Source organism: Callithrix jacchus, chromosome 2, assembly GCF_049354715.1.
Source record: "Callithrix jacchus isolate 240 chromosome 2, calJac240_pri, whole genome shotgun sequence".
NCBI lineage: Eukaryota > Metazoa > Chordata > Mammalia > Primates > Cebidae > Callithrix > Callithrix jacchus.
This window is the reverse complement of record NC_133503.1, coordinates 139,554,517-139,570,663: the sequence shown is the minus strand read 5'-3', so window position 1 is coordinate 139,570,663 and position 16,147 is coordinate 139,554,517. Positions and strand designations below refer to the sequence as shown.

The 16,147-nt window shown below is 40.2% G+C and overlaps 1 protein-coding gene across 1 annotated transcript in view; it reads left to right on the top strand.

The window, feature by feature from the left end:
* MCCC2 (methylcrotonyl-CoA carboxylase subunit 2) overlaps positions 1-16,147 on the top strand; it is a 72,811-nt gene that overhangs the window by 31,143 nt on the left and 25,521 nt on the right. The window contains exons 7-9 of the mRNA XM_008991957.4: positions 8,351-8,464; positions 13,120-13,184; positions 15,967-16,066. Coding sequence (XP_008990205.2) covers positions 8,351-8,464; positions 13,120-13,184; positions 15,967-16,066 — 279 coding nt within the window. The remainder of the gene's footprint in view (positions 1-8,350; positions 8,465-13,119; positions 13,185-15,966; positions 16,067-16,147) is intronic.

Below are 16,147 nucleotides of genomic sequence, written 5' to 3'. Positions count from 1 at the left end.
TGACCTTTCAGGTTCAAGTGATCCTCCTTCCTCAGCCTTCCAAGTGGTTGGGACTTCAGGTGCACACCACCATGCCCAGTTAATTTTTATATTTATTTTTGTAGAGATGGAATCTCACTATGTTGCCCAGGCTGATGTCACACTTCTGGGCTCAGGGGATCTTTCTGCCGTGGCGTCCCAAAGTGCTGGGATTACAGGCATGAGCAGATGTGCCCTCTCATTGTTTTATTTACTTATTTATTTAATTTTGAGACAGGTCTTACTATGTTGCCCAGGCTGGTCTCCAACTCCTGGGTTCAAGCAATTCTCCTGCCTTGGCCTCCCTAGTTGTTGGGATTATAGGCATGTACTACTCTACTTGGCTTGTTTTAAAAATGCATTTCAGGCGGGGCATGGTGGCTCATGCCTATAATCCCAGCCCTTTGTGAGGCCGAGGCAGGCAGATCATGAGGTCAGAAGATCGAGAACATCCTGGCTAACATGGTGAAACCCCATCTCTACTAAAAATACAAAAACTTAGCTAGGTGTGGTGGCATGCTCCTGTAGTCCCGGCTACTCTAGAGGCTGAGGAAGGAGAATCGCTTGACCCGGGAAGCAGAGGTCTCAGTGAGCTGAGATTGCACCACTGTACTCCAGCCTGGGTGACAGAGAGAGACTCTGTCTCAAAAAAAAGAAATGCATTTCAACCTGTGATGGAGATGGATAGGGCCTAGAAGAAACAAAATCACTGTTTGATTACTTTGAGGCTCTCCCACAAAAAGATTGAGGAGGAAACAGAACGTCCTGGGAAAGACGGACTTTTTGTATTCCATGTGCATTTCATCCTATCCAGTTGGCATAGATAAGCATGACTACTATAGAATCAGTGGTATTGATCAGTCAGTATGGTTGGTAATGTTCTTAAATTCTTGACAGCTATTGAGTTCAGATGTATATTTTGTGGCTTTTATATTTTAATGGTGGCTCTTCTGGTAGGGGCAGGAAAAATGTGATGTGGACCATAGTATCTGTTTTCCACTTTGAATTGAAAAAAAAAAATAAGGTAACAGATTTTAAAAAATTATATTTTTAATGGCTTTTCCATCAAGCAGTTGGAACTTTTTTCTTTCTCCAAGTTATGTTTATCACAGTTTTTCTATGGATTGGATAGTATTGTACAATTTTGCAGAGAGGAATAGAGGTCTAGAGTTCACCTAGCTTTTCAGATTTAGATAAAAAGGCTCTTAGCTCCCTGTCAGAGACCCTTTACATGGGGCAGGCTGCTGACCTACAATATGTCATTTGCTTTTGGTGCAATGAGACCCAGTCTCTATTTGTTCAGGCAAGACCTGGAGGGTAATGAAATTCTGTCTAAAGCTCTTCCAGATGATTACCTCTGTTTTGTAGTATCTCATTTCCTTTGCTCAGAAGTGTTGCCTGTGCCTTCTGTGGAGGGGATGACAAGTATTATTACTGTCAGGTGTGTCTCATTCTCATCCTTCTTGTACTTTCTTACTCTGGGTTCAAATCTTAGACTCACAACACCTTGCAAGAGTGATCTCTTTGTTCCTGTCACAGAGTAGGCCCACCTCACTGGCGACTGTGTGGACTGTAGCCTCTCGGTGGAGTTCTTTGGAGTTCACCTCTGTCCCAATGCAGATGCAGGTCCCTGTGATGTCTGCCCGGCACATTTCCTATGTTGTACCACATCACGAGCCAAATCTCTACCTCCGAGTCTAGTCCGAAAAGTTCTGGTCATGCATCTTCTGTCCTTTCAGTGTCCTCCTAGTAGCGAATGCAGCAGAATTTTCCTTCTAGGGTTTTAGATCGCTTGTCCAATGAGCTTTGTCCAGTGTGGCCTCATGTAACATTTTTGTGGTACCACCAATGAATGCTTTGGGACATGGCAAGTTGTTAATGCTGTTTGGCTCTGAGACCCCTGTGCTTTGTGAGAGGAAGAAGCAGATACAGCTGGGCACAGTGGCTTATGCCTGTACTCCTAGCTTCTTAGGATGCTGAGACAGGAGGATTGCTTGAGCCCAGAAGTGCTACCTGGGCAATATCATCTCAAAAAAAGAAGAAGAAGAAAAAAAAAAGCAAACACAGTGGCAGAACTTTTGTTTCATTCACTTTGTCACCTTTTATGAGTGAGTGAGTGACTCAGAACTAAATGATGAGGATTATTAGTTGGGCATGGTGGTGCACCTGTAGTCCCAGCTACTTGGGAGGCTGAGGTCGAAGGATGGCTCGAGCCTGGGAAGTGGTGATTGCACCACTTCCCTCCAGCCTGGGCAACAGAATGAGACCCAGTCTCAAAACAAAAAGAGAGGAGATTATATGAAATTGCATGACAATGACTGATCATTAATTAGTGCCCTCTCTTATCTCTGTTTTTTTTTTTTTTTTGAGATGGAGTCTTGCTCTGGTGCCCAGGCTGGAGTGCAGTGGCAGGATCTTGGCTCACTGCAACCTCCGCCTCCCGGGTTCAAGCAATTCTCCTGCCTCAGCCTCCCGAATAGCTGGGACTGTAGGTGTGTGCCACCATGCCTGGCTAATTTTTTGTATTTTTAGTAGAGATGGGGTTTCACCATGTTAGCCAGGATGGTCTTGATCTCCTGACCTCACGATCTGCCTACCTTGGCCTCCCAAAGTGCTGGGATTATAGGCGTGAGCAATGGCACCCAGCCTGTTTTTAAATGTAATTTTTATTTCTGTGATCAGAATTTACTTTTAGCAATATTAAGATTTTGTCTGTTGGTTATCAGAGGCTGGGAATGGGAGTAGAGGATGGTTAACGGGTCCAAAAAAAAAAAAAAATAGAAAGAATGAATAAGACCTACTATCTGACAGTACAGCTGGATGACTATAGTCAATGATAACTGCACATTTAAAGTAACTTAAAGTCATTTGGTTAATGTGCTTGGCTAAGGAGCCAATGGGGCGAAGCTACCATTTGTGGGATTATGAGTGAACGTTTATTTAAAAGAAAAAAAAAAGATAAAGTAATTTAAAGTGTATAATTGGATTGTTTGCAACTTGCTTGAGGGGGTAGATGTCCATTCTTCATGATGTACTTATCTCACACTGAAAGCCCGTATCAAGATATCTCTGGCTGGGTGTGGTGCCTCAATCCTGTAATCCCAGCACTTTGGGAGGCCAAAGTGGGAGGATTGCTTGAGCACAGGAGTTCAGGACTAGCTTGGGCCAAGTTTCTGGTCACATGTCTTATATCCCTTCAGTGTTCTCATGGTGGAGAATGCCACGGAATTTTCTTTTTAGGGTTTCAGATCACTCGTCCAGTGAGCTTTGTCCAGTGTGGCCTCATGTAACGTCTTTGTTGTACCACAAATGAATGCAACATGGCAAAACCCCATCTCTACTAAAAAAAAAAAACAAAAAACTCCTATATCCTGTAAATATATAGACCTACTGTATACCCCAGAAATTGAAAATAAGAAAAAGATTTTGCCTGTTAGACACTTGTTTGAGAATTTTGACTCCTTGGTACTTTACTTATTTTTTTGACTCTTATTTAAAAATTTTTTTTACAACAGCTTTGTTGAGATATAATTCAAATACCATACAACCTACCCATGTGATGTGTACAATTCAAAGGCTTTTGGAGTGTTCACAGAGTTGAACGAATCAATTTTAGAATATTTTTATCCCCTCATTAACAGTCACTCCCCATTTCTCTCCAGTCCCCCCAGCCCTAGGCCACCACTAAGCTACTTTCTGTCTATAGATTTGCTTGTTTTGGACATTTCATGTAAAGGGAATCTTATATGATAAGTGGTCTTTGGTGACTGGCTTCTTTCACTTAACACAGTGGTTTCCAGGTTAATCCATGTCTGGCTCCTGGTTTTCCTTCACTCTCTGGGATGGCACAGAAAGTTGTACATATTCCTGCAGTATGTTTCATAAACTGTTCATGAAAAAAAAAGTTCTATATGTGGTCTGCCGTCTCTGGAATAGTTGAACAGTTTACAGATAGATTCTTGAAGAACATCAATAAAAAGGTGCTTCCAAGCAAAGTCGTCTCAAGTCTTCAGATGTACTTCAATTGTAGTAACTTAAGATACATGTTTTTTGGTTGCTGTATTAATTCTTCTATTGCAGCAAAACAAAATTGTCCCAAAACTTGGGCAGCGTAAAACAAGACACGTTGATTATCTCGCAGTTTCTGTGGGTTGGGAATCTGGGTACAGCATAGCTCTGGATCTCTCACATGGCTGCAGTTATCTTGGGGCTTGACTAGGAAGGACTCACCTCCTGGTTCATTCCCATGGCTGTTGTCAGGGTCCAGCTCTTTGCATGCCTCTGTGTCTTACTGGCCAGAGATCTTCCTCAGTCCCTTGCCATATGGCCTCTCCCTAGAGCATCTCACAGCATGTCACGTGGCTTCATCAAAGCACGAGAGAGACAAGACAAGAAACAGGGCCAGTAAGAGCGGGCATAGGGCCAACAGGCTGGTCGACAGTTTCTCATGACCTGACCACAGAGGTGACAACCCATCACTTGCCATATTCTGTTTATTACAAGCAAGTCACTGGACCCACTACATACTCAAGATGAAGGGACTGCACAGAATGTGAATACCCAAGTCAGGGGTTTTGGGGGACCGTTTTAAAAGCCTGCTTACGAGAATCTCCTGTCCTTTTCTGAGCTTGTGTAGCTAGTGTCAGAGAGGTGGATTGCTGATTTCCTTGGTTGTTGTGGAATTATGGAGAAATATGTCGGAAGTGCCCTTAACCATATGGTAAAATTCCCTGAAGTAGATACGCTAATAATTTGTCAGCTATTCCCTTGTGAGACTTTTCTGGATCTTGTTTCCATCCTTCTTCCCCTACTCAAATGGTGTATTAGGCATTTCCAGCTGTTTTACCAAATTGTCATAGACGACTGTCTGTCTTAAACAAGAAACATTTGTTTCTCACCATTCTAGAGGCTGCAAGTCTCCAGAAATAAGGGTATGAGCATGGCCTGGTTCTTGGTCAGGGCCCTGTTCCTATGTTCTCACATGGGGGCCAAAGAGGTCTCCTGTCTCTTCCTAATGTTATGAGGTCACTAATCCCATCAGGGGGACCCTACCTTGTGACCTCATCTCACCAAATTACTCTCCAAAGGCCTCCACCTCGCATACCATCACACTGGGGAGCAGGACTTCAACAGATGAGTTCAGAGGAGACACTAACATTCAGTCCATAGTAGGTGGTATGATGGCATTTGGTTTCATTTTTCTTTTTTCCAGTTAAAAAGTCGTTTATTGGCCAGGCGCGGTGGCTCACGGCTGTAATCCTAGCACTTTGGGAGGCCGAGGTGGGTGGATCACCTGAGGTCAGGAGTTCAAGACCAGCCTGGCCAGCATGGTGAAACCCATCTTTTTAAAATAATAATAATAATAAATAAAGAAAAAACAGTTGTTTATTTAAAAATACCTTCTTCCAATTCTGATTCCATATCAAATTAAATCAAGGAGTGATAGTACAGCAGTAACTCATAAAATTCATGAGTAGGGAGGATGGCAATGAGCCCTTTAGCTCATTAGTATAATCTAGTAAGTAGTGAAATACAAATTCAGCTCATTCACTTCTTCACAAAAAGCAAACGTAATTTGTATACTTTATATAAAATAATTAATAAAGCTTGTCTTCATCAGTTTAAGGTTCAGCTGATATAAAATGCCTAAAAGACCAAGCAATGCTTTGGATTTTCTTTTTTTCCAAAATTCAAGGAAAACAGGTTTCATTTTTCCTTCTTTTTTTTTTGAGATGGAGTCTTTCACTGTTGCCCAGGCTGTAGTGCAATGGTGCAATCTCAGTCCACTGCAATCTCTGCCTCCTAGGTTCAAGCATTTCTCCTGCCTCAGCCTCTCTAGTAGCTGGGACTTGTAGTCCCAGTGTGTGCCACCATGCCCAGCTCAGGTTTCGTTTTTCTTACTTTGCCTGCCTCCCTCCCTCCCTCCCTACTCCTCCTCCCCGCCTCCCCCCTCTCCCTCCCTTCCCCCTCCTCTCCCCCTTCTCCTCCCCCTCCTCTTTTCTCCCCTCCCCCTCCCCCTCCCTCCCTCCCTCCTTTTCTTTCTCTTCCCTTCCCTTCCCTTCCCTTCTCCTCCCTTCTCTTCCCTTTTTTTGATGGAGTCTTGCCCTATTGGCCCAGGCTAAAGTGCAGTGGCACAATCTCAGTTCACTCCAACCTCTGCCTCCCAGGTTAAGTGATTCTACTACCTCAGCCTCCTGAGTAGGTAGGTTTACAGCCATGTGTCACCACACCTGGCTAATTTTTATATTTTTAGTAGATACTGGGTTTTGTTGTGTTGGCCAGGCTGGTCTTGAACTTCTGGCCTCAAGTGGTCCTCCCACCTCGGCCTCCCAAAGTGCTAGGATTATAGGCATGAGTCACCGCAGCCAGCCTGTCTTACCGTTTCAACACAATAATTCCTCTTCTTCTGTTTCCTCCCCCACTTCCCTCCCTCATCTTTGTCTTTGAATTCTTGCTGACAGTTGCCTTCTTTCCCTTCCTTTTGCTCTCTGGTTGTCTTCATGGGACTCTGCCATGCCTGTTTAGTTTTTTAGGTATTATTTTTGAAAACTGTTCTCTTTTAGATTTGACATTGCTGTGACTCTTCTGTTAAGTTCCTTGACTGTTTTTCTATTTGGGTACTGAAATAGTTTGAGCTGAACTCAGTGTTCTGGTACAAAGAACAGGATGCTAAGGTAAAATTGTGTCCTTTGCTTCCCACAGAAACTTGAAAAAGAAAGCCCATAAAATACTTCAAACATGCAGAAAGTATACAGAATAATAGAACTGAATACTTGTGTTCTCACTACCTGGATCTATTAAGTGTTAACATTACATTTTGTTATTTTTGCCACAGATTTGAAAAGAACAAACTCATTTAATAAGTTGATCCATTCAAAATGTGTTGATGGACATGTTGGTTATTTACATATTTTGGCTATTGTGACACTGCTACGTGAGTGTTTCCCTGTGCTCATAAGCAGGTTTATGTAGCCATATATATCTGTAACACAAACTTCTGGGTGATTGATAAGCAAAACCATAAGTGATTGATAAGCAGAACATCACATGATAAACACTTCTGTAATATGTTGACAAATAAATGTTGAAGCCACTTTTAATAACATACATGAACACTTTAGATGAGGAAGAATGCTTTTGTGTTAGCCATTTGGATGGAAAAATGTTAACTCATGTTACCTTTCATCTTTTCGTTAATACTAGTATGGCATGCTGTTTTTCCAAACAGATAATGTGCATGCCTGTAAGGAAAACTGATGGAATATTGGAATTGGTAGCAAAAATTGCTTTCATATGATAATTTAAAAATATTCATTACATACTTTATTTTTCTTTGGTGATATTGTTTATTCCTATTTAGGAGTCATCAGCCAAACCTCTATTTATTATTATTTGTACCATACTAATTTCTGAGCAAGATTTTTTTAAAGCTTTTTATTATGGAAAACTTTAAACACACAAAACTAGAGAAAGTAGTACTGTGAACCCTATCTACACATCACCCAGCTTCAGTACAATCAACTTTTCTTTTGAGCAAGGTTTTATTTGTTTTTTTCTTTGTTTTGAGACAGAGTCTTGCTCTGTTGCCAGGTGCCAGGCTGGAGTGCAGTAGCTCAATTTCGGCTCACTGCAACCTCCATCTCCCGGGTTCAAGCAATTCTCCTGCCTCAGCCTCCTGAGTAGCTGGGACCACAGGTGTGCGTCACCACGCCCAGCTAATGTTTGTATTTTTTGGTATAGACGGGGTTTCATCATGGTCTCGATCTCTTGACCTTGTGTTCGCCCGCCTCGGCCTCCCAAAGTGCTGGGATTATAGGTGTGAGCTACTGCACCTGGCCTGAACAAGGTTTTACAGCGCAGTCTTAACATTAGTTTTATGTTTAGAAAGTATTACATCCAGGGTAACACAAAATATTAATAATACCCATTTGTAGAGTATTTCAGTGTTCCTGTGAGGTAAGTGGTGAATGTTTAGAGGACTTACTATTAAACACAAAAGTTGTCCTTTTAATACAGTTTTGCCAAATTATGGGTATATTGTGATTTTCTTCTCTCCGTTAGTTTCTCAGGCCAGTAGTCTATCAGGCCAGTCTTCTCTCTGACAGGAAGATTGTCTATAAGTTTTGTAAAAATGAGACATAAGCCCTTCAAAATGTTTTGAAACAAGAAGTCAGAAAACTATTTCAAACATTTAGAGGACTTCATCTTTAAAATGATGTTCAGGGACCAACCAGTCATGTCCCCTGGTCACTGCAGTGTTTGTGGGATTCTGGATCAAACACTATCTATACAAGTCACTGCGTGAGCTGCATCTCATGTGTTTGGATTCCAGATCGCAGTGGTCATGGGCTCCTGCACCGCAGGAGGAGCTTACGTGCCTGCAATGGCCGATGAAAACATCATCGTACGCAAGAAGGGTACCATTTTCTTGGGAGGACCCCCCTTGGTAAGAACATAAGTGCGCTGGTTGATAGAAATTAAATATATATAACATAAAATACACCATTTTAAATATTTTTTTGATGTTTAAAAAATATTGTGATAAAATATGCATAACATAAAACTTACCGTTTTAACTGTTGTTCAGTACAGCTTGGTGACATTTAATACATTCATATTGTTGTGCAACCATCACTACCATCCATCTCGAGAACATTTGCATCTTCCCCAACTGAAATTCTCCCTATTTCTGTCACCTCTGCCACCTCGGCACCACCATTCTACTTTCTGTCCTTATGAATTTCACTATTCTAGGTACCTCACATGTAAGTGGAATCATTTAGTATCTGTCCTTTTGTGATTGACGTATTTCACTTAGCAAAACATCTTAACAGTTCTGTATTGTAGCAGATGTCAGAGTGTCCTTCATTGTTAAGGCTGGGTAGTGTTCCATTGTATGTATATACTGTATATTGTTTATTCATTCATCCACCAATCGATATTTGGGTTGCTTCTACTCTTGGGCTATTATACATAGTGCTGCTATGAACATGGGTGTACAAATCTCTGTTCAAGTTCCTGCTTTTATTTCTTTTGGGTATGCACCTGGAACTGAAATTGTTGGATCATATGAAATTCTATGTTTAATTTTTTAAGGAATCAGTTCATTCCTTTTTATGGCTGAATAATATTCCACTGTATGGATGTGCTGTGCTTTATCCATTCATCAGTTCATGGACATTTGATTGCTTCTGCTTTTGGTTTTTTTTTTTTTTTTTTTTTTGAGAGAGAGTCTTACACTGTTGCCCAGGCTGGAGAGCAGTGGTGTGATCTCAGCTCACTGCAGTCTTCGCAGGTTCAAGTGATTCTCCTGCCTCAGCCTCCTCCCAAGTAGCTGGATTACAGGTGCCTGCCACCACTCCCAGTTAATTTTTTTATTTTTAGTAGAGATGAAGTTTCACCATGTTGGCCAGGCTGGTCTTGAACTCCTGACCTCAGGTGGTCTGCCTGCCTCAGCCTCCCAAAGTTCTGGGATTACAGGTGTGAGCCACCGTGCCAGGCCAAAGCATCTTTTCATGTGCCTATTGGCCATTTGTATGTCTTCCTTGGAGACCCGTCTGTTCAGGTCCTTTGTTCCTTTTTAAATTGGGCTAGTTGTCTTTTTATTTAGTTGTAAGAATTCTATATATATTCTGAATACAAGTCCCTTATTAGATTTGCAAATAGTTTTGCTCATTCTGTGGGTTGCCATTTTCGCTTTGTGATGTCTTCTTTGAAGCATAAAATTTTAAATTTTGATCACATCCAGTTGATGTATTTTTTCCTTTGGTTGCTTATGCTTTTGGTGTCATATCCCAGAAGGCTTTGCTCAACCCAAGGTCATGAAGATTTACTCATCTGTTTTCTTCTGAGAGTTTTATAATTTCAGCTCTTGCATTTGGGTTCAAGATCCATTTTGAGTTAGTTTTTCGGTATGGGATAAAGAATGGGCTTAGCATTGCTCTGATGTGGATATGTAGTTCTTCCAGCATCATTAGTTGAAAGGACTCTTCTTTCCCCATTGAATGGTCTTGGCAGAGAAAAATTTTACTTATTTTTTTCTTTTATCTCAGCTATACTATTGTTTGACTCAATAACAAGTTGATAAGTTGTTAAGAGAAAGCAGTAAGTTTCCTACAGTATATTAACTTTTGTGTAAAATGGAGGGAAATATACATTTGTATGCTTGTATATGCATTAAAAAGTTCTAGAAAAGTTACATAAATACTACTTGAAATGTAGAGGAGAGGAAACAGAGTGGAAGAAGGACCTTTGATTTGTTTTGAGCCTGAGGCTGGGCACAGTGGCTCACACCTGTAATAACAGCAGTTTGGAGGCCGAGGAGGGCAGATCACGTTCGAGACCAGCCTGGACAACATGGTGAAACTCCATCTCTACTAAAAATACAAAAATTAGCCGGGCATGGTGGTGCACACCTGTAATCTCAGCTACTCTGGAGGCTGAGGCAGGAGAATTGCATTAACCTGGGAGCTGGAGATTGCAGGGAGCTGAGATTGTGCCACTGCACTCCAGCCTGGGCAACAGAGCAGGACTCCATCTCAAAAAAAAAGAAAGAAAGAAACAGAAAAGGACAAGTACATGATTCTACTTCTATGAAATATTGAGAATAGACAAATTCATAGAGGCCAAAGTAGATTTGTGGTTGCCAGGGACTGAGAGGAGGGTGGAATGGGAGTGCTGCTAATGAGGATGGGGTTTCTTCTGGGAGAGATGAAATTTTCTGGAATTGGGTAGTGGTGATGGTTGCACAACTTTGTTAATATACTAAAAGCCACTGAATTGTATGCTTTAAAATAGTGAATTTTATGATATGTGAATTCGATCTCAAAAAGTCTGTTGCTTCAAAAATTTGTCCAAGAATCATCTTTAGTTATGGAATACTAATACAAATTCACTGGAAAGAATGTGTTAAATAGAGCTTATCCTTTGGTGTAAAATAAGTATATTTTCCAAGACAGTGTTAATTTTTAATAACTTTTACTGAGGATCAGGTAGGCCTGAAGGGCTGCCATTTTAAATGTAAAAGTCTCAAGGCATTATTTTAAAAGCCTGCAGTATTATTACTATCATTATTTTAACATATCTCTTGTATGTGACAGCTGTTATTTGTTAATGAGAGGAAAATGCACTCAGAATTTACCTTTGTCTAGTAAAAGGCACAAACTTTCATGGGCCATTCTTACTTATTTTTTGACTAGAAAATAAAGATACGTTTAAAATTGAAAGCATCTTTTTGGAAATATAGGCAGATCATAATGGTGGAATAACATGAAGGGTTTTAGAGAGAAGATTTTGTCTCAGGGTCAGTAGTTACAATGTCCATTCATTTAACTTGTACGTTATAAAGAAGCCACTTGGCAGCCAGGGAAGCCTGAAGTTCTGCTGGAGAACTGGATCCCATCCAGCAATCCACCTTTGAAAGACCACGTTCAGGAGGAGAAAAAATGCAACAGCAGCAGCAGCCTCATCCGTTAGACAATTCTAAATTCTGACATGCGTTTTACTGAAAGTTGAGAAAGGGCTTTGGAGGGTTTGCACTTAGTGTGGTGTATAGTTGCTGTAGCTTTAAGTAGCTTAAAGTGGTTGAAAAAAATGGATAGTAACGCAAGTTTCTGAAGGAGTTTTTGTTCTCCTGTCTTTTGCTTATCTTTTAACTTGTCATTTAATCGAATGAGCTGTTTTAATTTTCTCTTTGACTTCTATCATCTTTGCACCTATCGCACTATCAGAGAGTTTTGGGTGTTCAATAAATATTAACCGATGGCAGATTCTTATGTTTTTGGTGGATATTAGTCAGATCTCTGAAAATAAATATAATTTTATCTGTTGTTTATTCCTTTTTGCAACTGTAAATATCCAGACACCTCTTATAATTAGTTATTGTCTGGACTGAATGTTATTTTACACTAAATGTTTTGGAAGAAAGAGAACCAAGAATTTAGTTCTTGGGGTGGAATAATTGGAGGTGAAAATTTTAATTAACTCTCTCTGCAGAAGGATATTTTATTTAAGACAAAGCTTTTGATATGGTGAGTAATAAGTTGTTTCTATGCTGTATTTTCTTTCTTTTCTTTTTTCCTTTTTTTTTTAGTGCTCCCCTCAAGAAAGACTTTTTCTTTACCTCTAATCTCTCTGTGCTATATTTTAGATTAATGTTCATTATTCTAATAAAAGTTTTTCTTATTTGGGTTGATGAATTTGTTTCTTTTTCTTCAAAGAAGTAGGAATCAATAAATAATTCCTAAGGGGTTGGATTGGCATTTAGCCTTAAATTATTTTTCCTTCTTTTTCCTGGTAGAATTTCTCAGGCTATAATTAAATTATTCTTAATTTATTACTGGGGTTTCTTTCTTTTTGGCCACTGCTAGATCTTAGGTTTAGGACATCTTGGAGGTTTTTTTCCTACCTCTCTTTGCTATGCTGAGTTTGTGATAGTAAATGGAATTTTTCAGCATGTTCTTGAGTATTCAAAGATGAATAAATCACAGTTCCTGCGATCAAGGAATTCACAGCATAGAGGAGATGACAGACATACATACGCATTACTGAACTACATTCTGCCACTTGCCATGTTGGAGGTGTAAGTGCAATGCCTTTGGACCACGGATAGGCAGGCAGTCCTCTATTAATATCATGGAGAAGGCCTGGGCAGATCAGGAAAGCTGCTAGAGCAGGCGACGTGAGGTGGGACTTGAAGGGTAAATGGGAGTTCATCAGGGAGTTGCGAAGAGATCCCAGTCAGTTGGAGGAACACACGCACACACACAGACACAAAGGCTTGACCACGAGTGTCAGGGCAGCATGATGGAGGGAAAGAGGATGCCCTTTTGGGTCCTTTAAGCTGGAAATGAATGGGCTTGAATTAGGCTCCATTGCTTGCTATGGAATATAGGCAAATTCTTTCTGACTCTGGGTTCAGATTTTTCACCTGTAGAGATAATAGTCTCCAGATTTCCTAGGTGCATGGAATGAGAAAGCACAGTGTTCTTTAGTTCTACGGAGGAAAAAGTGTAGGTATAGTCAGGTTAAGCGATGTACATGTTGAGAAGCGTTTTTATATCTCTGGTGGACCGATTCCACTGATGATTTTTATCCTTGTAGGTTAAAGCGGCAACTGGGGAAGAAGTATCCGCTGAGGATCTCGGAGGTGCTGATCTTCATTGCAGGTGAAACAGAAATGGTTGTTTCTTTACAGGATTGAGTGTCATTTTGTTTGTTTGTTTGTTTAAAGGAAGTGTTACATATTTGCTTTTGGTGCTAAACTTGCCAGACCAAATCACAGTTTATTTGTTCTTGATCCGCTGGTTTAATGTTCAGTTCTTTGAACTGTAGAGTTACATTTCCAAGCTAGAGCATCAGCCAAGAAGGACTGGAGAGACAGATTTCTTATTTATTTAACAAACATTCATTGAGCACCTGTTACATAGCAGGCCCTGTTCTGTTCTGGATGCCTGAGATAAGAAGGTATATACTGTCTTTGACCTCAAGGAGCTTATATTCTAGCCAGGGAGGTGGGCAATTGCAAGATAATTATGTAAATGTAGCTAATATGTGATAAGGCTTACAAAGGAGAAGAGAGAGAGCAGCTCTACCCTGGGGTGTGCCGGTAAATGTTTAGTAACTGGTTCTTTGGGGAGGAAAAAAAATACCTGATTTGTGGCGTTTGCCAATTTCTGTGGTGCAGGCGATCTTACCATGGCTGATTTCAAGCTGCCAACATAATGCCTTTGTGGAATCGGACACAGATGCACGTAGTTGGCTCCTGTGAGTCAGGTGTGAGCTGGCTTCATCACATCATTGGTCTGACCTTGTTAGATAGAGTTCAGGGTAAGAAGACCCTCTACCTCCTAGAGTCAGGAGTAAATGAGATACAGTACATGTGGATTGCTGGAAACTATACCTGCTTTAGATAAGTTAGCTATAAATGTTGATTGCCATTATGATTATTTTCCTGTTTGTCATCATAGTTGCTCAATAGAGTTTTTAGACTCTTTTTTTTTATTGAGCAATTGGGAAACAATTGAGGAGGAGGTGTTTTTTTTTCTCAGTTTTTTACAATTTTTAAAAATGTTCTGTAGAAACAGGAGTCTCACTGTATTGCTCCGGTTAGTTTAAAACCCCTTGCCTCAAGCAGTCCTTCTGCCTTGCCCTTCCAAAGTGCTGGGATTACAGGAATGAGCTGCTGTGTCTGGCCTAAATATTTAAGCAGTTTGAGTATTTTTAAAAAGTAAAGCTGTAGGCAATATATTAGGTTAAGGCTGTAGATTCTGGAATTTATCTTCTGTTTACCTCCCTTGGGAGTTAGACAAACGGCTTACCCTCCCTGAATCTTATTTCCTCATGGATAAAGTGCAAATTGTGACTAGTGCCTGCCTCATAGTACAGCATCTACAACATATAACAGTAATAACTCTATTGCTCTTATCCATAGTATTCACAATTACCTGTTTAAAATTGTGAGGAAATGATTAGGGGTGATGACTTTTGTTTTTGGAAGGCACCATGAAATTTCTTAGTTACAAGTTGCTCTGTGTTCTCTCTGTACCTCTCTTAAGTCATCCTTAAGAGCCAAGTTGACACAAAGACTTACATATAGTGTCTCATTAAAGGTTTTCCTTTCCTGCTGTTTTGGTAAATACTAGACAGTTTTCATAAGAAAGCATTTTATTTTAAATATTTACTGATTTAGAAGCTGTTCCTTCTGCTTTTGTTTGACTTCTGACAGTGTAGTTAGAAGTCAGCATTTATAACTGATATTATGTGTGAAACATTGAAAAGATGTGGTCAGTCATAAAATGGTAAAATGTATTAAATTAAAGAAATTGAAAAAGATCTAGCGTTTGCAAGGCATCTGTAGGTTATGAAAAGGAATAAACATGGTCTCTGCTCTTACTCAGGAACTCCCAGTACTGAAGCAGGGTGTCATGAAATCACTGAGAGTCTAGCCCTACGTCTCCCAAGGAATTTGGTGGTTTTTCCTATGCATGCCATAACAATTTAGATTGCAGCAGCTTAGTCCTTATTCATAAAATTAGCACTATTTTTTGTTTTAGGTATGTTTTTTGCTGACTTTACAGATTTTTAAATACTTTATTAGAAAGTCATAGTTTATCTACATCTGAAATAACAGAACATTGAATTGGAATAGAGCTAATAACCAGAGCAAGCCCGTGCTTCATTCACTGCCCTTGATATTGAACAGGTACGTCTGTGGCCCGTGCCACAGAACCATTTTACCAGTTACGATTTTATAATCCAAGGGACAGTGTATTCAAGCCTTTTCATTTGTTGCCTGTGGCTACTGTCAGTGTAACTTTGTAGGGAGGGGGCTCAGAGTTCTCTCAGAAATGAGAGACCAGAGTTGGCATCTCCATTAGGAGCTCAGTTATGTACACAGTTTATGCTGTAACCAGCTACATCATGAAAGTGTGCCATCTGTGGTTGGCCTTTATCACGTGCAATTCTGCTTAAGGTAGAGGGGATAAGTACTTAATAGAAGCCTTCGTCAGCAAGGCCCCTTGATCTAGCAGAGGAAGGGTAAGGTTAGAAAATAGAAGTCATGGGTTTTTTTTTTTAATGTACTTTAGGTTCTGGGGTACATGTGTAGATCATGCAGGATTGTTGCATAGGTACATACACAGCAAGGTGGTTTACTGCCTCCATCTCCCCTGTCACCTATATCTGGCATCTCTTCCCATTCTTATTCAGCTATTTGTGGTCTTAGGTCAAAATCCTTATGCACACCTCAGCTTTTCTTGTTTGTAAAACAAGGAAAATACAATTTTGCCAGGGTTCTTAAAAGGACATTTATTAAAGATGACAAATGTTTTAAGTGTTTTAGAAGTGAAAGTGCTGTCATCCTTAGATGAGAGAAGATACTTGGGACTTAAGATATTTAATTATTTTCCTTTTCCCTGTGCTGACGAGTTTAGTTTGCTTCCTCTCTAGAAAGTCCGGAGTAAGTGACCACTGTGCTTTGGATGATCATCATGCCCTTCACTTAACTAGGAAGGCTGTGAGGAATCTAAATTATCAGAAGAAATTGGATGTGAGTACGATATGTTCTTGTATCTTTTATTTTCCCGAAATGCATTTTGGCTCACTGCACATTGAAATCAAGTCTTTAAAC